The following is a 24,817-nucleotide window of genomic DNA, read 5'->3' on the forward strand; positions in this document are numbered from 1 at the left end:
ATTCCCCATAACCTTTGACATAATTAAATGTTACTATCTTTTCTGATACTAATAGTAGAGCATCCATTTAACCCTTAACTATTAGAATATTTGCTTGCTATGATCAAAACATGCATGCCAGTCAGAATTTCTTTGGAGAAATGGAGAGCAAAGTCACCCAGCAGCTTGTGACTATAGTTTATATACATGATGCACAAGGATGAAACACATGCATGCATTTCCCTTCTATGTAGTCTATTGCATATTCATAACATTTATGTATCATGGCAGAAAGGTATACCAAAACTTCACACAAAAGATATCATGAATAAATTATTTAGAAAGGAAGTTATTGTTTTTCAAAAGATCTTGAGAACAAAGGTGCAGAGAACAGAATTCAGCCTGGGGAAATTTTCTGGAATTGGTACTTAATTAATTAGATTTATATGGCCAACCACTCACTGTCAGTGACTCTGGACTGCTTACAAAGAATATAACATTAGATAAATCAGTGAGCATTCTGCAAAAAGCTGCAGTGGAATTTATATATTTATCACATTTCTATACCATCCATCTTACCTAAGAGAAGTTTATGGAATATTTTTGGCAACAGACAGAAAAGTAGTGTCCAAGTTTGGGATTCTTGAGGAGCTTGAATTGCCATTATACAATATTTATATTGATACTATATTTGCCCAAAAATAAGACCCTGTCTTATATTTTTTTGAACCCTGAAATAAGCGCTTGGCCTTATTACCATGCGCTCAAAAGCCCGATTGCGCTTATTATCAGGGGATGTCTTCTTTTGGGGAAAACAGGGTAGGCAAATGTGAATTGTGTAGTTATTTGTTCCTATGATTACCATTAAGCGTTGTACCTTATGATTCTTGATGAATGTATCTTTTCTTTCTTTTATGTACACTGAGAGCGTATGCACCAAGACAAATTCCTTGTGTGTCCAATCATACTTGGCCAATAAAGAATTCTATTCTATTCTATTCTATTCTATTCTATTCTATTCTATTCTATTCTATTCTATTCTATTCTATTCTATTCTATTCTATTCTATTCTTATATTTTCCATTGATATGCATCCCTTTTTTTAAAGACACAAATAAATTTTAAGTTCATAATGACCATAGAAAGACTGTGAATTCCAGTTTCTATTGATATATTATGTAGAAGACATATATCTGTTCAGTCACAATTAGGATAAATCTTGGGTTATTGTATGGACAGTTAATGAAGTAACTAATGAATTTTACCTGCAAATGATTTTTTTTAGTAGATCATTGCTATGATTTCCTTTGCTGATTAAAAACCCATGGAAGGGAGGAATTAGCTACCATTTAAAAAAAGAAATTTAATGAGCAAAATAATGGCTGCATTTTTGTCTTGTATTTCAGGTTCTAGAAGGGTTATGAACTTGTCTTGCACAATTTAAACTTGGGAGTCTAGAGATTATTACTGAACCTGAGAGATAGACAGTAGAAACTCCCCTTTATACCCTTGATGTAAAGAAATGCTTTTGACATTCTGAAAAGAAAATAGAGACCATTTCAGTCTGTCTATTATCTCTCTCTCTCTCTCCCTCTCCCTCCCTTCCTCCCCACTCCCTCTATCACAGTGATGGCTAACCTTTTTGCCATCGCGTGCCAAAAGCGAGGGTTGCGTGGGGTGGGGCGTGTGCATATGTACACCCATAATTCAATGTGTCCCGCCCCCATGCATGTGCATGCGCCCCAGGTATTCACCCTGCTTTTGGCACATGATGGCATGGTGAGCCCGTTAGGCACATTTTTCACCCTCCCCAGGCTCCAGAGGCTTTCTTGCAGCCTGTGGAGGGGGAAAATGGCCTTCCCCACATTCCCGGAGGCCCTCCGGAGGCTGGAAACAGTCTGTTTCCCGACTTCTGATGGGCCCGGAAGGCCTGAAAATCAGCTGGCCAGCGCATGCATGCACGCTGGAGCTGAGCTAGGGCAACTCTCATGTGCCCAACGATATGGCTCCATGTGCGACCTGTGGCATGCGTGCCATAGATTCACCATCACGGCTCTATCGTCATCGTCCATCTAGAATTAGTCATGGTTCTTTCTTCAGGAACATAAATAAAATGTTTATGTATCCTGTTCTAAAACAATGGTTTACACTCCGATTTACAAACATTTCTGACAATGCATATATTTTTGGAATAATAAGGAGGCTGCTTTACCTTTTCATTTTAATTTATAGTAATTTCTGGAAAAACACTACTTTAGCAATAACTTTTCAAACAATAAACATTGAACATATTCTATGTTCAGACATAGAATACCATAGGCATTCTTTAAAGGTTTTTTTTACAGAAATATATATCCAGATGTGAATAGAGTTTCTGCAAAGTAATACATGTTTTAAATAGTAACATCTGTGAGACACATCAGTTTTTGCTGAAAGCTAAAGCCCTATTCAGTCCTTAGAGAACAGAGAACATCCTCTCTCCTAGGCTGAATTCATTCCAAGTATTGAGTGAAACTCTCAAAGCTTTCCATAGCTGTCACTAAATTGAGGGATTAATATGAGATAGTAAATTATGAAATTAATAAAGAAGGATAATATTAACTCTTAAAATGAAGTGGATGTTAATCAAATATAAATTAATGGAAATCTAGGGTTTGTATTCACCCGTCTACTTTTTGAACTGAACGTTCTGACATGCTGTTCAAAACTGCAGACTTCGGCATAAAACGTTCCTAGTCTTTGGAATATAGCAATAGCAATAGCACTTAGATTTATACACTGCTTTACAGTGCTTTACAGCCCATTCTAAGTGGTTTAACAGAGTCAGCATATTGCCCCCAACAATTTGGGTCCACATTTTACCCACCTTGGAAGGATGAGACAACCTTGAACCTGGTGAGAATTGAACTGCTAAATTGCAGTCAGCCGGCAGTCAGAAGAAATAGCCTGTAGTACTGCACTCTGCGCCACCGAGGCTCTTCGTGGAACTATAGGACTCCTGGCCACATAGGACTATTTTAGTGGTACATGTGAAGTCTCCTAACTAAAGGACATGTTGTCTCTTAATGTCCAAATAAGTTTACATTTTCCTTTTATCTTAATTACTAAGATTATGTTTTAGTAAGTTTAAGTATGAAACTAAAAATAGCTAGATGAATCATGTAGCAATTTCTCAACCAGGCTTTTTCAGGGAAAAGGGGGTTAGCAAACTTAACCGTGGGCAGCTTTGTAGTGGTTATAATTAAGGAATTGTTATAATTTAGACATGTATTTTAGTGATTAACTTGGAAAGCTTTTCATTCTTTGACAGAATTATGGTCACTATTTATAGAGGAATATCCTGCCTTTATTTTTGTACAACTCAAGGCAGTTGGACTCAGAGAGAGTGAGTGTAGTGAAAGTAATCCAGCCAGTTTTCATGTGTAAGGGCCTTCGAAAAATAGAATTTATGGTGTCCCAGTTCCTAGTTCAAGATTTTAACCCCTACAATAAATCTTATTTTAATATGCTTCTTAGAGTCTGGGTGAGAAAAGCAATGTTTAGATTTTGTCTATTCAGGATATTCCTTGTACTTAAGATATTCTACATTCAATTAGAGCATTTTCAAAAGAAAATTTTAATGAAAGTTATTTGATTTTTGAGATTCTTTTCAGCTTTTAAGTGAAACTTAGGATTCTAACCATTGTAATAATAGGGCCATATACAGCCTGTATATTCAGTTTTAGTGTCATGGTTCTGTCTTATTTTTACTCTCTAAGAACCTAACACAACATACTCTGATTTAAAAACTTTAACATTTACTCTGAATTATACTGGAAAGAGATATAGAAATAGACACACAAGCAATTTGTCTTGGTGCATATGCTTTCAGTGTACATAAAAGAAAAGATATGTTCATCAAGAATCATAAGATACAACACTTAATGATAGTCATAGGGTACAAATAAGCAATCAGGAGGCAATATTAAGATAAATCGTAAGGATACAAGCAACAAAATTACATGACTCAAATTTACTAAACAATTGTTTGTGATTTGAACCAGCACTCAATATCTTACAAGAGGTCAGGGGATATATATAGCATTACTTGCTTCAGTTTATATCTATAGATGGTAGAGAAAGGAAATAATAACTAGGAAAAAGTCACTCAGCTCACTTCCAAACCTGATAGCATACTTCCTTTCTAAATCATCTAGACATGGTACATTATTTACACCATACATAAATTCATAATAATTAGATTCATAGGCCTTGTATTAAGATTAGCTTGGAAAGGGAAACTTTATTGTCTTCTACTGATCCTACAACCCAAACTTCTCCATTCAAAGGGATGCTAATGTTCAAATTGCTGCATCTGTGCTGAAACAAAATTCTGAAGTGGTTAGGATTTTAAAGGTTGGTCCATAGCATATGGCATGGACATAATTTAATTTTTATCTTTTGAAGAACAAAGCTGCCATGCATGTAGCGAAAAAGATATGGTGGCATTTGTGCATTTGTGCTACTAAATAGATGTACAAAAATGGAGAAGTTAAAAATCCTCCTCCTCCTAATTCTGGCTAAGTTGGTATTCCTTATCTTCTTTCTTTTCTTTTCTTTTATTAGCTATTATAGAATGGAGGCTTCAATACTAAGCAACTAGCTCCGTTTTGAAACCTACATAGCATTAAAAAATATCCTTTGATGTGATTTGCAGCAGTTTTTCTTTTTTTATCTTATACTCAATAATGTATTAAAAATTAAGATAATTTAATTCATGTAATATCAATATTCTAACTTGTAATTAATACTATCAAACATTTATTTCTCTTTTTATTTTTAATACTTTATCAAAACAATAGAAGTTTTAATTAATGCTGTACAAATGTCATTATCGAAACAATATAACAGCAGTATAATAAAAAGGGGGGAAATGGAAAAATGGCAAGGGTATAGCATTAAAAATTTTAGGGAAGAAAAAGCATTAGAATATTGATGGCAATGGGAAGTGCAATTCTGGGAAATGAGTGACAGCAGCTAGGAGGATGCAAAAAAAAAAGTGAAGTGAAGTGAAGTGTGCCTCCCCAAAGCGTTGACTGCAGCAAAAGGGAAAGAAAAGATCTGGAGGGGATTGTAAGTGCTGGGATATGTTACATTGGGAGGACAGCAGAGAGAGGATGTGTAATAGCCTTGCCCTTCTTACCCTATGAGATTGTTCCAGGATCCCTGCAGCTTTTGTTTTAGCCAAAATTCAAACAGCACAAAGAGTTCTGCAATTTCTTTTTTCTTTTTGGCCAGTTGTGGCCAATGGCTAACCCAGGACAATTTGGCAGGACTTTAGAGACACTGTGTTTGTTTCAGGTTCAAAACAAAATTACATTTTCTGTTTCATGCAAAAGACTAAGATGAAAATAAAAAAAGACAGAAATATTTCAAACAGTTGGAGCAGCAGTGAGAGAATGCATTGTGAAAGATTAAAAAGGTAGAGACATTAAAAGCAGAAAATAGGAATAGGTAAAGAATATAATTCTGCACAGTCCTATTTGATTGAAACTAATCAAGGAGAGAACCAACCTACAAGTAAGGATAAATTTCCTGACTGTAAGAAGAATTAATCAGTGGAACAACTTGCCTCCTGAAGTTGTGGATGCTCCAACACTGGAGGTTTTTAAGAAGAGATTGGACAAACCATTTATCTGAGTTGATTTCCTGCTTGGACTAGAAGACCTCCAAGGTCCCTTTCAACTCTGTTATTCTGATTCATGATTACAAAAAAAAAAGTATCCATTTGGGGGAACTGAATGTATAAACTGCAAGGGACTATGTAGATGTTGTGTTTGCATCTGCAATATAGTTGTTTTGTGATAATGTAGAGAAGAAGAGATAAAGAAGATTGAAGCCTGGCTTGTACTACTTCAGTGGAATAATATGTTCAATAGAGGTGAATAGGAATGCTTGAAAATATTTGAAGAGTGGGAATAACCTAGAATAAAACAAGAACACACAAAACCACAATAATTAATTCAATGATTCCATGGTTATAGATATCAGAAATGAATGTTGAATCTTTAAGGAAAGACAGTTAGCCTCTACATTTCATCAAGTTGCTGTTGTATTAATTGCATTTGCAGAGAAAGTACAGCACAGGTATCACAACGGTGCTGAGTAGAAATTTGGTTGAATAGGATTGGGTCATTGATTGGATCATGTTCTAAGGCAATGTTTTTCAACCTGGGCAACTTTAAGCTATGTGGATTTCAACTCCCAGAGTAGAGAGAGTTAAAGTCCACACAGCTGTAACTTTAAATCCCACAATTCTGGGAATTGAAATCCACGTAGCTTAAAGTTTTCCAGGTTGAGAAACACTATTCTAATGCTTCTCTAGTTTTAATGAGTTCGCAGAAGAAATTCTGGCAATTTTGTAGGCTTTTTTCCATGGTGAATTAAAAGAAATATTCTGATGCCATAGAACAATATATAGTTCTGTGGCTTATTTAATATCATGAGTGTAGATTTCTGCAGAGGTATCATGCCAAGTTGTTCTTCTACAAAAATGAGCATTAAAAATCTTTTTCATGAAATACCTATTTAAAAAAACAACCGTAATGCCACAGTTGATATTTTGAGATGAGCCCTGATTGAAGGCAGCACAAATTTCTGATATAATTGTTTGCAAACATAATGTTGAAGATGAAAAATGATTGTAAGACAACATTCCATTGCAATTATGTTGCTTCTCAGATTCTATAGGAATATTTTTCTTCAGAAGTTTTGGAAAGAACACAGAAGAGTAATTTTCTTAAATTGTTGCAGCTGCAGATTTACAAAATATTATACTGCTAGTTCTTAGGTTACAATAGTAATGCAACTAGAATTTCCATTACTAAATGATACATTCATAAAGTGTGATGTCACATGAGTGCATAGGGATGAAAATCCCAGTAGTCCCTGTTGTCTTCATTAATCAAATCCCATTGGTCGTTAGGTGGGATCCATCCCAATCTAAGCCATTCTATACTTGGTTTCTCCAAGAAGAAATGCATATCTCATATTCAGGGTAGGAGGTTGGTTTTTAAAACTTTACTAGGTACATACACAGATTAAAATCATCTAACATCTAACATGATGCACCATTCAGATCAATTCCAAAAATAGTTGATAGTCTGAAATGTTTATAGAGAGGGATATTTGATTTAATTTTAATTTTAATTAAATTTACATTTATACTATAATTAAATCAAATTTAATTTTTGTTTCCCTTTTAAAACACACCATCTACTATAATTTTCAAATACACTAAAGTAATCTTTCAGTCTAAAACACACATACACTTCTGCTTTAATATCAGTAGCACCATGGCTGAAACAACTCATTAGTTTTGTTTTAAATGCTCTGGAGCTGACAGAGAAGAAAAATGTACAAAACCATAGACTTGATCTGCATAGAGCACAACTTTCACATTTGAGTGTCTAGGTATTATCTATCTTGGATTTGTTTGAGAATACAAATTAAAGAGCCACGGTAGTGCAGTGGTTAGATTACAGTTCTGCAGGCTACCTCTGCTGACTGCTGGCTACTTGCAATTTGGCAGTTAGAATCTCACCAGGCTCAAGGTTGACTCAGCCTTCCATCCTTCCAAGGTCAGTAAAATGAGGGGCAATATGTTGACTCTGTAAACCACTTAGACAGTGCTATTGCTAAAGGTTAAGAACCAACTATTTTGGAAACTTTTCTCAACCAATTTCTTTCTGGGCAACACAGGGCACATTATACCCAATGCACACTGTTTTACATTCATTTTTTCCATCAGTCCTGATTAAGGTTGAATGAAAGAAAATTTGCCATTGAAATTTCTTTCAAAGAAGAAATGTTTGTTTGTTTATTTATTTGTTAAATTTATTGGCCACCCATCTGACATGGGGCTACTCTGGGTGGCTTACAACAATAAATAAAAGGAAAAAAATGATAAAAATATTAAAACTGCAATAGTAAATGATATCGTGTAATATCATGTAATTACCCTGGGTGGAATTTTGAGCTATAGGACAGGATGGAAGAATGTCCTGTTCTGTAGCTTTGCAGCTGCTCTAGCTTTTCTGCTTCCTAAAAAATTCCTTACATGACATGTTTCGGAATAAGCCATGGAGGCTTCAGAATGGGGGAAAAATTGTGTAACAGAAGATAACAGCTTCAGCTCTACCACCTCCAACAACATTGTAAAGTAGTAAATCACACCATGGGGAATTGAATGGAATTTCTCAGGAGTGTGGAAAAGTATGCCCAAAAATGAAATTTATGGGGGGAAAAAACTTGTGAGGAATGTTGGGGGTTTCTGCACATTGCTCTCAGCAGTAGAAGGAACATACTGAAAAGTACAGTAAATGGTCTCTCTCCCATGCCATTTGTCTACAATTCTTTCAGAAAATACTTTTCATCCTTTTGGCTCCAATCTTGAAAATACATTAAGATGAGGAAAAATGGCTGCAGCAGTAAATGGACAGAAGCAAATAGATGAAAAGTATCCAGCAGATTCTGACAGGTTCTGGAGAACCAGTAGCAGAATTTTGAGCAGTTCGGAGAACCAGCAAATACCACCTCTGGCTGGTCCCAGAGTGGGGTGGGAATTGAAATTTTGTAATATCTTCCCCCAGGAGTGGGGAGTGAATGGGGATTTTGCAGTATCCTTCCTGTTCCAGGCCCACCAAGCCACACCATGCCCATGAAGCCACACCCACAGAACCGGTAGTAAAAAAAAATTGGATTTCATCACTGGGCTAATCTATATATTCCTTTCAATAGATGACTGGTTTTGAATGAAAAATTGGAAGTAACCTGATTCGGTTTAAGGCTAAGTAAATGAGGTGAAAAAAAAAAAGTAGAGTAGTCTCATTTTTCTAAATGTAAAGCTTACATCTGTATAACATCTGTATCCATACACTATAAAGGTAGAATTGTTCTGTTTTATTTCAGTGTTAAATGCTGCTATCGAAATGTAGAAATACTTTTTAACAGTCATTTTTTCTACTCTCTTCAAACTTCAGCTATGATGTTATATTTGCTGGAGGACCTGAGGAATTATTGAAGAAATTCCAGCAAGTTAATCACAAAGTTGTATTTGCAGCAGATGGCTTGATATGGCCCGATAAAAGATTATCTGACAAATACCCGATTGTCCGCAGTGGAAAACGATTCCTTAATTCTGGAGGTAAGTAGTATTTTTTGAAAGCAAAAGTTTCTGTTGCCTGCTCTTGGAAAAACGAATTTTTGTTTTCTTTGTTAATTACAAATTGAAACATTTTGAAGACAAAATGTACATTTTTAGTAAAAATAATTTCAGATAAGTTTGCCTCATTTCTCATCTCCTTTCCTTATGAACGAGAGCTGAAGTAGGCAAAAAGGAAGACAAAGGTAGAAAAACAGGAGAATGTTTTTCAAACTTGGCAACTTTAAGATGTGTGGATTCAGTTCCCTAATTCCCAAGAATTCCCTATGCTTGTTAAGGAATTCTAGGATCAAAATTCAGATATCTTAGGGTTGCCAACTTGGAAGACCATTGCTGTAGACAGAAACTGACCCACTATTTATAAAATAACATAGAGTTGTTTTCTTTCACAACTAGCTCATTTGAAGAATGTTGCAGAAATTCCTCAGAATGTTTTTCAGGCAAGGAAAATTGCTTAGGCAAATTTGCACTTTCCTAAAAATACTCTTAACTGCAAGGTATGTTATAGTTATCACAGATAGCCTGTTATTATGTGACACTAACAAAGATGATTAAATATAGAAACTACAATCTTTCTGTACTGGAATGATTCATGTTCTCCTTTGTCCTTTCCTGGGCTGAATTGAATGTTTCTTTCTTAGCTTTGTTCTGTAACATTTCAAGAAATTAAAATGGTTGCTGGCTGCTTGGTCATCTGTCATCTAAGTACTCTAGCCAGAATTATCTTAATACATTTTTAATTAATACATATGTATTTTTGTGTTGTTACCTCATGTACACTTTTCCCTGCTACATCAGCTTTTGTGTGTGCTTTTCCTTGTAATCACGTGTTATAAATTTGCCTTCACATTTGATACCATGTTCTAGTTTGTGTGCTAATTGGTTAGATTAACATTAAAATGGAAACTGAACAATTTATTATCTTATGTTATTTGAACTAAGGTAGGATGCCTCTGTGGGTATTTTAGCCATTTGGATAATTTGGAATTTTAGTCAGTTCTGCAGATACTTCACTGTTTATATATATATATTTAAGGGAGCCATTGTTTTAGGTCAAGAGGTTACATTTTTTATTTTACTTTTATTTTACTTTATTCTATTTTTTTTTACCTGAGGTTTGTTACCATACCATCCCTCTAACAGGCATTCATGAGACTTTGGTTCCAGCAAATGGAGTCAGGAACTATCAAACATGATTGATTGATTGATTGATTGATTGGAAAGAATAAAAAGTTTATCTACTATATCATAATTATTTCTCTTTTTTAAAAAAGAAATCTAATAATTTAATCACATGAAATATTTTTATCAGCCTTCTGTTATGTCAAGGCAGAACCACCTCATAAATAGAAAGTTGATGCATTTCTGCAATCCAAGATTGTAAATCTGAAATACTCATATATTTCCAAGATAAAGTAATGATCTTCTTTAATTCCTTAATGCTCAATAAATCCAAATTTATTTATATAAATTCCAGGTTTGTGATGTATAATTCAAAAGTATGCTCATATATTTAAACATATCGATCTTTTTATTGTTGTATTAAGACGTATATTGATATTTTTTTCACCAGCTAAAATAATGAACAACTGATAATATTATTAGAGCAGAAGTAGGCAGTCAATTGTTATACTGATTTTTTTGGGTATGAAGTTTTTCAAGACTAAATAAGAGGTGAATTAAGCTCACAGAATATTTGACACACTGATTTTATTTCATTTGTAATAAGAATGACAGAAAATGGAACTGCTGTAGGCTATTTTGGTGCCTGGTCTTAGGAAAACAAAACCATAAATCAACAACAGAATTCATTAGGAAAGATTTGATTTTTCCAATGTGCATCTGTAGGTTATCTTCGTTATTATTTGCTTATATAAACAATATTGCTTATTTGAATGATATGCTGTGGTTTATATTTGTTATTTTGAAATCCCAAATCATCTTTGTAAAAACTTCTTTGAAGACTTTCAAGAGAACTTGTGCTGAATATAAAGATTTTAAATTAGGGGTGTCAAACTGGCGGCCCACGGGCTGGATGAGTCATGCACAAGCCACGCCCACCCCAGATCCACAAAGGGAAAAATGTCACAATATGGCATGTAACAACAACATGCTGCTCCAAGTTTGACACCAGTGTTTTAAATGATATAAATTATTTTGCTAATAAGGCTGACATATAACATTGGGTTACTACTAATGATTTACCAGAAAAATATCTGAGATATTGTTAACCAGACTTATACATCATGTCATATACATATACATTATATACATATACAATAATATACATTATATATACATCATGTCTTTCAATCCCTAACTCCCAATTAAGTTTTCTATGAGATTGCTGAACTCTTACACTGGTTAAGATACCTGCCACTTGGTCTTCTGGTTTCTGGCATGCATGCACACGCAAAGACTAGCTGGCCAGTGTGCATGCACGCATCAGAAACGGGAAGATCATCTTTCTGGCACGTGCATGGGCGGCTGCTCTCCTGGTTTCCGGCACACCTGTGAGCATGAAGGCCATCTGGCTGGCACACCAGAACCTGGAAGCAACGGGTGACACCTCGTATGCCTGGAGAGATGGCTCTATGTGCCACTTCCGGTACGCATGTTATAGGTTCGCCATCATGGCCCTAGGTATTCAAATGGTTTACAATAATCAACCCAGAAAATTAAAATATTAATTTAAGGTTTAAGAAAAAGATTGTGGCTGCTCAGTAAAATGCAAAGTCCAAAAGAAATTTTGTAGTGCGTATATTTCACTGCATGGGAATGATGCAGGAGAAGACCTTCTCCCTTCTGCTACAGAATGAAGTCCATTTCAGAAGGCCCTTTCTTACAGATCTTTTTAGAAATGATGCATAGGATTTGATAGTAGATTTCATTTGCTATGTATGAATTACTTCACATTGGTTTTGTAACTTGCTTAAACCAAGTTAAAGGGTGTCATGCCATCATCCCAACTTCATTTTCCATCAAACAATAGCAGAACTAGAATGATACCTAGAATAGTTTTTCTATTTAGGAAACAGAATGTATTTCAAGAAATAAATATCAAGAAATCTCCAGCAACAAATTGGTACAACTTCTCCAAAAAGGTTATTAGAATTTTGCTAAAGTTTAATGGTAGGTGTCCTAGAAAATATCAAATTGTTTTTTATGGTTTATTTCAGGATTTATTGGTTATTCACCGAATGTAAATGATATTGTACAACAATGGGACCTCCAAGATAGTGATGATGATCAGCTTTTTTATACAAAAATTTATATTGATCCACTGAAGAGGGTAAGTAGAAGTTGATCAGCAATCAAGACAATGATTGAAAATTTCTGAAGATAATGTATTAAATACATATTTGGGGGCAGTTCACATAAATTTTACTTTTAAACAAGTACCTAAACAAGTTAGGGAAAACGTAACATAATTTCTGCAATGTTTTCCAGCAAAAATATCTTTGTTCTAACTCACATGATGTAGATGAGTGAAGAATCTTAGAATGAAAGAGTCAGCAACCTTTTGAGCTGATTTCAATCATCTGTCAGGGACATTTTATAGATTATTATCATGTTCACAGCTTGGTTGAATCCAATCTGGTTTTGAATTGTAAAACTGTTTTGCTGATTTCTCCCAAAACACCAAATGTCGTCTCCTTCATTTCTGCTTTTTGAAAATTATTCAACTGACAGACATAGTCCTGAATCCTTTTACATAATTTAGTCCAATCACACTTGACCAATAAAGAATTCTACCCTATTCTATTTCACCATTTCATTGGATTGGAACTATATATATATATATATATAAAAGGAACCAATGTCAATATAACAATTTCCAATGGAAACTAGTGTCAGAACAGTAAATGTTCTGACACCATAGCAAAAGCAAACAAAAGTATTGTCCTATAAACTATTGTGGATCACAACCTGCTTCTTTAGATACATGGAATATAATCAGATGAATTTTTATATAAAGCAAGAAAAAAAAAAGAAACAAGGAAGAAAAAAGGGACTTGTAGCAGAATTATTTCAAATGTTAACCATAAAAATTTAACAGTTTTTGTGGTGCAGCTTCCTGCATTTGAACTGCTAGTAAAATTATTACGGTAAAAAAATCTTTTTGCTTAAATTAGGGATAATTATGTTGACTATTCTTATGGAACTGAATTCAATTTTTCATGATGGAGTTGGTGTATGTAATTCCTATGGTCAAGGATAGATATCTGAAGTCAGTTAAAAATCATTGGGAAAACTGGAATGTTTTGCACTGTATTTTGGATATGATTATTGAGATCATTCTCTTGGCTAATGTTAGGTAGTTTTAACAATGCATGTTGTTAAGATTTAGATTAGCGATATATAATGTCTACTCTCTAAAGTATTTAGATGCAGCCTCTAGCATTCCCATCAATTTTTCTGGAAGATTCAGAATATGAGACTTATAATTCTGGGACAATTGACTTAATACATTCCAGGACGAAAAATATAGTATTTTACTGAATCCTATTATATTTTGAAACTGGGATATAGACTTCAACCTAAGAAATTATTTTTCCTTCCCTATGTGAAGATTTTAAGATGGAATGGAATTAGCCATTGATACTAAAATTATCTCATGGCTGTTTCACTCATTTGAACTGAGGCAGAGCTATAGATTCTAGAAATGGGCCTTGCTGTTCTTTTTAGAAAAACACAAATAAGCAAGGCTAATTTATGTAGGAGTCTTAACTACCTGTTGTGTATGTAGTCTATTTTCAACTTTTTATTCTGATCTTTTAAAGATGGTAATCTTTTAGCGTTATTTGGCAGATATTCTTGTACTATATACTGCCAAGTCACTATTTTCTGAGAAGCCATGAACTTCTCTTGGCCTTTGGAACAGAAAGCAAATCTCTGGTATTAGTGACATATAAACAATGTCTTAACAAAGTATATATTATTGATGAGGGTAAATCTGGATGACATGATGAATTATGAACATGATGTTATATGGAACATTGCAAAAGAAATTGTGTGCGTGTGTTTGTTTAAAAGAATTGCCTGTGAAACATCTGGTCATTATATAACACTATTTGAATTTAGTTTTATACTTAACTTTACTTTATACGGCCACTTCTACCATATTTTCTCTTCTTATACTTTAGGAACGTATTAATATTACCTTGGATCACAAATGCAATATTTTCCAGACCCTAAATGGAGCTGTTGGTATGTATATTAAAAGTACATGTTAAGTGATGAAATATTCAGTCATTCATTCATTCAACTTATATTCGGCCCATCTCATTGGAGGTGACTCTAGGTGGCTTACAAACAATACAGTTATTGCTTCTTCTTTGCCAATGTTGTAATTCTTGCCCATGATATAAGGAATTCAGACTACATGATTTAGATTTGCCTGACTGAAGAAATGGATATAAAATGATTCTCATACTTGAAGAAATGCTATTTGTCTTCATGAAACACTTCATAACACTTCAACTTTTCATAGTGTCTCTTACATGGAAATCTGCAGCAGTGGGGGTTTCATCAAAATAACTAAGCATGTACTGTAGTGTCATGACATAACCTCTACCCTTTAAGTATTTTAACTACATAACCTCTACATAATGCTTGAATGCAGCACTATAATGCAACTGCCAAAGAATTCACATTTGCATTTTAATGTTGCAATATGCATGATTTACCGCTACCACAGAATCTGTCTCTTGTCTTAGTTACATGCCAGAGCTGAGAAACAGGTCTTCTCGGGAACTGCATCAACATGGAAGGTTCTTTTAGTTTTCATAAGTGTTGAGAGAGAATGCTGGAAATGTGAAGATGCCACGTTGCATCACAAATTTTAAAGTGAAGCTTTCCTTTGAAGATTTCAAAATTTTGTATGAAATTAGTGGTCATGGATAACAGAGCTTTAGGTATATGCTTCATTTATTTACCAAAAATATTCAAATCTCAAGATAAGAAGGCTCGGAATTAATTGAACATTAATTCTAGGTTTTAAAAAACTAATTTATTGAAATTAGTTTTCATCCAAATATCATCCAGTTTTTCATTTCCTGGCAATAGACATAGGAATAGAAGAAAGAATGGAATAGATAAGGGGAAAAAATGCCAATTTATAATTTTTCCACAGAATTTGAAAAAATTCTGAATAGATGTTAATTTTCCCCCCCTCCAAAAAGGGGGAGGGGAGACGACATCCAATCCCTTAATATTAAGAGAAGATAGTAGAGTTACTCATTTACAATACTATTCTTTCAATATTTTGGTAATTATTACATTTAATACCTATGGCTTTTTAATATCTTTTATAATATATATGGTATTTTTGAATTTTGTAATGAGTAGTTAGAAAATTACAAAATTAGGTGAGACTCTATGGATGCTTAGGAAGCTGCCCAAAATGTTGTATCATCCTTGTTTGAGTAAGCAGCAGTTGAAGTGTTATTAATTTCTTTATGGGCTGCAGATGAAGTTCTTCTGAAATTTGAAGATGGAAGAGCCAGAGCAAGGAATTCTATACATGATACTCTTCCAGTCACTCTTCATGGAAATGGCCCAACAAAAGTAAGTGAAAGTCACTTAATTTCAATATGAGCTTTTCCACACAACAGCAAAAAAATAGAAGTTCATTTGTTAATAGCAAAGCAACAGTGGTAGGAAGGATCAATGCATTTCATGAAATTTCATAGCCAAATTCACTTTGTTCCATTAAGTGAATAGATCTTATTTAAAAGCTAGAAATGATAATCTATTGAATTACTTGATTGTGGTTTCTTCTTTCATTCTTAACCTAGTTTAATCTCAATTACTTCGGAAATTATATGCCTAATGGCTGGACTCGTGAAACAGGATGTGGTGTCTGTGATTCAGATTTATTAGAAATAGCTACATTGTCTGTAAGTATATGCTGCATGCACTTGAACTGTAATGTAAATGATACATTATCCAGTTGTCCATAACTATCTCCTCTCCTTTCATACCCTTGCATCCAACAGATATTGTCATCTTTCTTTTCTCTATCTAACTACCATTTATCTATAAAATAATGGTGGGAACTGATTTCTGTTATGTAAAAATAATTGTAACTTTATATGGAAATTCAGAACGGAATGTAAAAAATTTTCTCCATGAGACAGTCCTGGCCTCCTATTTCTAAAGTTTACTAGGGAAAATCTTGGCATTTCAAGAGAGGTAATAGCCTTCCTGGATCGAACCCATGATGGACACTAGCAGTCTCCGGGGGGAGGGGGGGAAGGGTGGCAAAAATTATGAAACTCAACTTTGGAACTTTTCTCCCGATTTCCCCTTTTTCTACCTCTTCACCAAAAAGAACAAGGTACAGTCCAATATTGTAGATTGAAAAGCAACATCCAAGCAAAGAGGGGGCAACCAGTTCCCAGTCGTTATTGCATATGATTCAGATGTCTCTCATCTAACTAAGATAGGAGAATAACAAATCACCAGAAGCTTCCAAAAAACAGACTTTGCTCAATGCCTCAAAAAATCTTCAAAACTGGTTCAAGAAACCAGAATTGTAATGGACCCAAAAGCAGAAAACAAGTGCTCAGAGATTTACAATTCTGTTTAATGGCTTCTCTTTCTCAGTACGGTAAGCCAAATCACTGAGGCACAATGGGGGATCCCTATAATGCCAAAAAATCTTTCTTTTGGCTGTTAAAAGTAGTCTTTTTTGTTCTTAAGCCCACTAATTTAATACCTGGCCCCACAGCCTGCTGTATGTTTCCATGATAACTGTGATCTCATGGACCATAGATAATAAAAGTGGGGAAAATAGTCGCCCTCTGCCAAAGCTCAGAAGACACGAAATGGAGATTCTGCAAAAGATTGCAAATGGGTTTCTTTGCTACCTCAGTTTTGTCAGGGTTTTTCTAACCTTTGTAGAAAATGTAACTTGTTTTCTCTCATCAAAGCATAGAAAGTTTGGATAGAAATGAATAATGTACACAATGCCCTCTCCTTCATGGCATAAGTTAGTCTGGGCAGTGCCTAGTTTTCAGCCAGAGGAATAGCACTAACATTTACCCTAAGAGACAACTATGGCAGAATTTTGGGTTCTTTATTCTCTGAGCTTGCTTGTTTTCTTGAAGATATTTCATTACCAAGCTAGATAAGACTATCAATGCATAGGGAAATGGTGCTTGCTGATTTGTTATAAACTACCACATAAATTTACCATACAAATATAAATATTACATAGCTGTTGTTGTTATTCTTGTTGTTGTTATTTTGTGAATAGTATTAAGAGAGATTAAACTGAAACAGGTACAGGGAAATTCTCAACATTTCCAATTGACATAAACCTGTATTTCAAGATGAAGAATAGTGTCAGTGATTTTAAGATTTATTCTATATGATGGCATTATCTGTTTTTTAATTAAAGGATTTGCAAATGCAATCCTAGTGATTATACCTAAGTTCATATTTTACTTTTTGTGTTTTAACTTCACAGAATTTTTCCTTTGGCTCAGACACTTTGCTATGTTGGTATTGGAAAGCCACACATAATAAAGTATAATCTCTCCTCCCTTCCAGATTCTATTCTATACTATGTTTTAGAAAGATTAAAATCAACACTTGAATGGGTCCCTTCTTAGTTATATAAAAGACTTGAAAACTATGCACCCATATTATTACTATGAAATCTTATACATGTCTACTAAACAGTTAAGCTCCATTAAATCCAGTAGAATATATTCCTAGGTAAATAGTTAAAGGATTTCAGGCAAAACTAATTATTATAGTAGTTTATAAAGCATCAGTTATTTGGTATAATTTAAAGTATTCAGTAATGTGTGGAAAATACTAATTCAGAAAAGAGTGCCTTTTTTCAAGGTTCATAATAGTAGTTCATTGTTCTTACAATTACAAAGATTTTGAACTCAGTCCTTTTCTTGGGTCTGTACCTTTACTCTTATTGTTTTTAGGAGGTGCCAGCAGTAACAATTGGTGTTTTCATTGAACAACCAACTCCTTTCCTATCAAAGTGTTTAGACAGAATATTGAATCTGGAATATGCAAAAGAAAAACTTAGCATCTTCATTCATAATAATGTAAGTATTTTATAAATAGGCAATTAATTGTAATTTTTGTAAATCAGTAAATGACTCAATTTATAATATAGACTCATAGTAAAATAACATTAAACTTTTAGATTGGGGTGTCAAACTGGCGGCCTGCAGGCTAGATGCATCATGCACAGACCACGCCCACCCCAGCTCCACAAATGGGAAAAACGTTGCAAAACATCACATGACAGCAACGTGACGCGGCGAGTTTGACATTCGTGTTTTAGATGATTCTGCTGTTACATGTGATATAATATGCATAACGTGTATGTTCATAGTAAAATTTCATCTCAAGTTGGTGTTTCTGTTGTCTCTTTAATGCATTGTTCTTTCAAATCTTAAAGCACTGGTTCCTTTGTCTTTAGGAATTATTTAGAAATCTATGGAAGGGGGAATTAAATCTCTTTCTGCTGTGACTTGAAAATGTGGCTGTTTCGTTTGGTCGGCCTAGACTGATGGGGTTTTATTTCTAATTTAATTTTAACTTGTTAGTCTTAATTGTACTTTTAACTGTTAAATTATGAGATTTGGATTTAATTTTTTAACTTTTTATTAGATGTTTCTTAACTGTTGTGAGCCACCCTGAGTCTGGCTGGAGATAGGGCGGCATATAAATATTATTATAAATATTATTATTATTATTATTATTATTAATAATAATAATAATAATAAAAAAAAACTCTGCATGGCCAATACTTGAAAAGTATTGAAGGCAAAGCTGACCAGAAACTAACTTGGAACTGGTTAAGGTCAGGAGTACTGAAAAAAGAAACAGAAAGCTTTATTTTGGCAGCTCAAGAACAAGACCTAGCCACAAACTGCATGAAGGCAAAAATTCAACATGTTACCACCAACAGCAAATGCCGCCTCTGCAATGAGAAAGATGAGACAGTCGACCACCTGATCAGTGGGTGCAGCAAAATTTCACAAACTGACTACCTACAACACCATGACCGTGTTGCTAAGATCATTCACTGGAAATTGTGCCAGAAGTTTGGATTTCAGTACAGCAAAAATCACTGGGAACATCAGATTGAGAAAGTTTTTAGAGAATGAGAAACTCAAGATCTTGTGGGACTTTAGGATTCAGACTGACAGGCACTTGGTCCACAACACACCTGACATAACAATAGTTGAAAAGAAAAAAGTATGGTTCATTGACATTGCAATACCTGGTGATGCACGGATTGAAGATAAGTAGCAAGAAAAAATCACAAAGTACCGGGACTTGCAAATTGAAGTTGAGCAACTGTGGAAAAAGAAATCGTGTGTTGTCCCAATTGTAATTGGAGTCCTTGGAGCAATACCCAAAGGGCTACCCCGCTATTTAGACATTCTAAATTTGCCGGACTTGAACATTTTGACTCTACAAAAAACCACCTTACTCGGAACAGCTTACATCCTCCGACCATACCTTAACAGTTCCTAGGTCCTTGGTTAGGACTTGAGCCGCTGAGCTATTAACCAGCCTCAAAGGCTGTGAATCTCACTAAAGATTAACCAATAATAAAAAAACTCACTAATACACTAACTATGCTGGTGTATTTCCACGTGCAATTCAAAGTGCTGGTTGCCCCTTTAAAGCCCTATATGGCTTGGGACCAGGTTACCTGAGGGACTGTCTTTTTCTAAGAGTCTCTATCTATCCAATTTGTTCTAGCAGATTGGGCATGTGACAAATCTCAGTAGCCAAAAAATGCTGATTGGCAGGAACTAAAAGATGTATCTTCTCTGCTATATCCTCTACTTTATGGAATATTCTCCCTTCAGAGATTAGAATGCCTCCAATCCTGATTGCTGTTTGCAAAGTTCTAAAACCTGGGCTGTGTACCTGGGCTTGGGTTTTGGAATGTGTTAAGGCCCTGTATCTTGGCTTTACTGATGTACTGTCAGATTCTGTATGTATTTGTTTTCTGGATGTTTTACAGTTTTATTATCTTTACTTGTTTTACTTGATTGATAATTTATAATTGTAAGCCACCCAGAGTCACTTGTTTGAACTGGGCTGCTCTAGAAATTGAATAAGTAAATAAATATCCAAAATGTTTCTTTAGCCCAACTGTTTAGGGCAGGGGTGTCAAACTCACGTCGTCAAGTTGTCGTCACGTGACGTATTGTGACTCCCCCCCTCTTCGCTAAACTGGGCGTGAGCACTGCCAGCGCGTATTGCATCCGGCCTACAGGCCGTGAGTTTAACATCCCTGGTTTAGGGACATTTTTTTCAATCTAACTACAAAGGTAGAGATGGATGGAAGTAGACATTGTGTTATCAATCTGGGTGAATATTTTATTTGAATTATTATCTGCATCCTGAACATCCTACTACCCACTTCTACCTTTTTAGTTTCCTGTTGAGTGTCATTAAATTGAAAAAATAGAGCCAAAATTGATGCAATTTCCTCAATGTTATTTTAAAGTAATGATATTTGGAGAATAGATTCTAAGGCTGCAGGCAGCAGTAGAAGCACCCATAAATGGGAAGAATGGGAAGGTGGCTGTCACTATGCAGTTGAATGGCCATCATCTTTTTCATGGTCTGTTTGTTCTTATATTTAGAGTGTGTGTGTGTGTGTGTGTGTGTGTGTGTGTGTGTGTGTCTGTCTGTCTGTCTCTCTCTCTCTCTCTCTCTCTTTGTGCATATTCCATATGATCAATGGGGTGAACTCTGGGTCTCGTCTAAATATCATGTGAGGAAAAATCTGGCAGAAAAATTTTGAAGTAAGAATAATCCATTTATAATCTGTTTCAGATGTGTAGAGTTTTCATTTCAGTTTCCATTTTGTCTGCTGTTTATTTTACTGCATGTTTAGTTCTTGTAGTTTTACTAATTTCTCATTAATTCTCTCTCTTAAAACATTTCCAGGAGGTTTATCATGAAAAGGATATAAAAATCTTTTGGGAAAAAGCCAAGAATATAATTAAAACTATAAAAATTGTTGGACCTGAAGAAAATCTGAGTCAAGCCAATGCCAGGAACATGGGAATGTAATTTAATTTTAATTATTTATCCTTCCAGTGCATATATTATAAGAGATAATGATCTTGATTAGAGGGTTTTAATTCACATGAATAAACATATATAGGATATATATAAAAAGAATTGTTTTAATTAAGTACCCCAGTTATGTGTTCATACACATTTTCTCTTTGTGGGATTGTTTGATTTATAAGTTTTTCAGTATGTTAGAGAAATATATTGAAACAGAGCATGTGGGATGCATTATTCATCAGCCTTCTGCTAACTTCATTGTTTTCAGTTTATTTTATCAAATTTCTTCACTAACCTTTAAGAGGTTTGAAAGCAACTGTCTTTTAAATTCAATATTCAGAAATATTTACATAAGTACTAACAATGAAGCAAAAAATTAAAAAGCAACAAAAATAGGGAATCAATATGCATGGAATAAAACAATAAGAATAAAATAAGACATTCAACAAAAGTGAAGATTATAAAGCTGTCTTTATCTGTTCTGGATAGCTATTAAAATAGGCATACGTTCAGTATATCCGGAAAGAGTGTTTCATACCTTTTGCCATAAAAAAAGGCCTCAGATCATCTCTTTTTTTGTACATATATGAATAACATTTATATTTAAAATTAAACAAAAGGATTCCTTCTCAACCTGATGGGTGGGATGTGTCTTCTTCAGTCTCAATTCTTATATGAGAGGCCTGGGAGTTCTGCTCATTATCTTAGCTATTCGTAGCTGTTCCTAGCACTGTACTCCTTTGGATAGAGAGCTCTGATGTTCCTGGGATCTGTTGAGTCACTTAGAAGTCACAGTCCCAAGTCCCCTATCCTCATTTGGACCACTTTGCTTTCCACATCCTCTCTGGAATGCTACTAGAATAGCAAATGTACAGTAATCTACAGTTAGCTTGCAAAGTCCTTGGTGCTTTCTGAGCTTACTTTTTTTCTTGCAAGCCTTTCATTCCCCAACCTAAGTCGGGAAATGAAAAATCTGCAAGAAAATAACCAAGCTCACAGACCACCGAGGACCCCTCATATCAATCCTAAAATACAAATATTCTCTTTTGTTAGTACTATAGCTTGTACTATTTGGATGATTTAAACTTAATTCTTTCAGGAAGCAGGAGTTACTTGGCATCTTGGAAAGTAGTTTAATGCAATTAGGGTATAGCTACAGAACTCTGAAAGCCTTTCAAAGCCCCTTTCTAATCCAGTTGATGTACCAAACCCAAGAAGACTTTTTCAGTCTTTTTACTTTCCCATGATTTAGATCTTGTTGGTAATGGTTCCACATTCTCCTGACATTCCATCACAGCCAAGAAAAGATCTAATGCAGAGGCAATGTTGTTTGAGTCATTTTCCCATTTCAAAGTTGGATAGCTTATTTTTAAGATTACTGTAAAGGTCATCTGAATAATTATTGCAGACAAATAATTTTGCAGACAGTTGCAAAATTCATTTCTGAATCATATTCTGGTTCATTATCCGATCCATGAGAAACCACAGTGCTTTTACTGCTGAATTATTATTTTTTTGCAGTACTTTATCTAGCATATGACTTGTAACAGCTTGGGTTTATTTATTTAATATCTCACTAAGTATTTTTTATGAACAATTAACCGTATATGTATATATATATGTATATGTATATGTTTGCGTATTATACTATTTAAGCTACCAAAGTTTACATACATACATACATACATATCTACAGATATTATGAATAATTTGGATGTTGGGTTGTTTATAAATCCTAATGGCTTTGCTTTCTATTCTATTTTTCAAGGGATATTTGTCGACAGAATAAAGAGTGTGACTACTATTTCAGCATTGATGCAGATGTTATTTTAACAAATCCAAATATTCTGAAGCTTCTAATAGAACAAAATAGGTATGTTTAACCTGGGGAAAATTGGCTGGGTTAGAGCTGGGTTAAATCTAATCTCAATTTTTCATTTAGATATATTTAATAATTTTTTTGAAACAGCTTTAGTTTTAGTGTATGTTAGAGAAAATACTAATATGTTCTGTACAGCAATCTGTTCACTAAGATTACTGTCTGTTAGTTATATTGTATTTCCTTCTCAGTAATTTTTTTTTTCCAGGAACTTGTTCAAAACCATTTATACAGCTTTTGAATTTGAATTTGAATTTGAATTTGAAAAGAAATTGCTTCTAAATATAAGAATCCATTTCATTACACAGCAATGAACAGTTAATAGCAACCATTAATCCATCTCAGCCAGCATGGTCTACTTGGACAGGCAACTATGGAAGATTTTTCTAGCTATCCCAGTTGTTCCAGTGTAAATGCCGAAGTTAATATCTGAGGTCTTATACAGTACATGCAAAACATATATTTATCTGTCAGTTACGAAGTTATGGTATTTCAAACAATTCTTTGTTTCTGTAATGTTTATAAACCTTTGTGTATGAATTCAGAATGAACCAGATATAATATAGAATTTCCAGTTTTCTCTGGGCAAAGATATTTGAATCCTATGTGACTATCAGGATACATTCATACTGATATCTTAAAAATATCACTTATTTATTTGTTTATTTGTTTGGTATTTATTTAGATTTATTTACCACCCAACTTTAGTATACTTTGGGCAGCATAAAAAACTAGAAAAAACATAAAATATAATTAAAAACATTGAATTAGACTGCCCAGACTAAAATGGTCTAAAAGAATCCCAAGAAAATAAAGAAAAACATGAGCCATCAACCAACCAACCAACCAACCAAACATACATACATACATACAAAACAAAAACTAGGCTTGGGACCAAATCCAGGTTTTCAAAACTTTTTGGAACCTAAGAAAGGTGATGCCATACTTATCTATGGGAAAATCCTGTTCCACAGTTTGGGGCCAGTGAAGGCATGTTTCCTAGGTCCCACAAGATGGCAAAGTTTAAGAGAGGGATCCTGGGGCACACCCACAATACTGGAATGTACTAGGTGGGCATAAATTATTAGAAACAAGTAGTCTCTCAGATATCCAAGCCCTGTGCCATATAAGTTCTATAGGTAGTAACCAGCATCTTATATTGCACTCAAAAGCCAATTGACAGCTAATGCATCTTACTTAGCAGTGGTGCTATATGGGCACACTGCAAAATGCCCATTACTGCTTGTGCCACTGCATTTTTGCTATAGATTTTGGATGGTCTTCAAGGGCAGCCCCATGTAGTGCAGATTGCAGTAATTCAATCATGAGGTAACCAGGGCATGGGTGAATATTATGCTATGCTATTAATGCTATTATGTTAGCTTCCATTGTTAATTTCCAATCAAGTCATATTTCCTTCTGCTTTATTTACAGAAAGATAATTGCACCTCTTGTAGTACGTCATGGGAAACTCTGGTCTAACTTTTGGGGTGCATTAAGTGCTGATGGGTATTATGCTCGATCTGAAGATTACATAGATATTATCCAAGGAAGCAGAATGTAAGTTAGCCTTATATTCAAATATCTTAGCTGGTCTCTGTATTTGTTTTGTGGTTATCTAGTATAAACAGTTTTAATAAACTTGTTAAATATATGTTGCATTTTCCTTTACTGAA

The 24,817-nt window shown here is 34.5% G+C and overlaps 1 protein-coding gene across 4 annotated transcripts in view; it reads left to right on the forward strand.

Annotated features, from left to right (window-relative positions):
• Window positions 1-24,817, forward strand: part of PLOD2 (procollagen-lysine,2-oxoglutarate 5-dioxygenase 2) — a 61,760-nt gene that overhangs the window by 22,007 nt on the left and 14,936 nt on the right. For all 4 annotated transcript variants that reach the window (XM_034439297.3, XM_087872645.1, XM_034439296.3 and 1 more), the window contains 9 exons: window positions 9,000-9,163; window positions 12,361-12,473; window positions 14,329-14,392; window positions 15,654-15,751; window positions 15,982-16,083; window positions 18,133-18,258; window positions 21,137-21,258; window positions 23,031-23,135; window positions 24,576-24,701. In XM_034439297.3, the coding sequence (XP_034295188.2) occupies window positions 9,000-9,163; window positions 12,361-12,473; window positions 14,329-14,392; window positions 15,654-15,751; window positions 15,982-16,083; window positions 18,133-18,258; window positions 21,137-21,258; window positions 23,031-23,135; window positions 24,576-24,701 (1,020 nt within the window). The remainder of the gene's footprint in view (window positions 1-8,999; window positions 9,164-12,360; window positions 12,474-14,328; window positions 14,393-15,653; window positions 15,752-15,981; window positions 16,084-18,132; window positions 18,259-21,136; window positions 21,259-23,030; window positions 23,136-24,575; window positions 24,702-24,817) is intronic.

Source organism: Pantherophis guttatus, chromosome 6 (genome assembly GCF_059756535.1).
Source record: "Pantherophis guttatus breed Tessera chromosome 6, ASM5975653v1, whole genome shotgun sequence".
NCBI lineage: Eukaryota > Metazoa > Chordata > Lepidosauria > Squamata > Colubridae > Pantherophis > Pantherophis guttatus.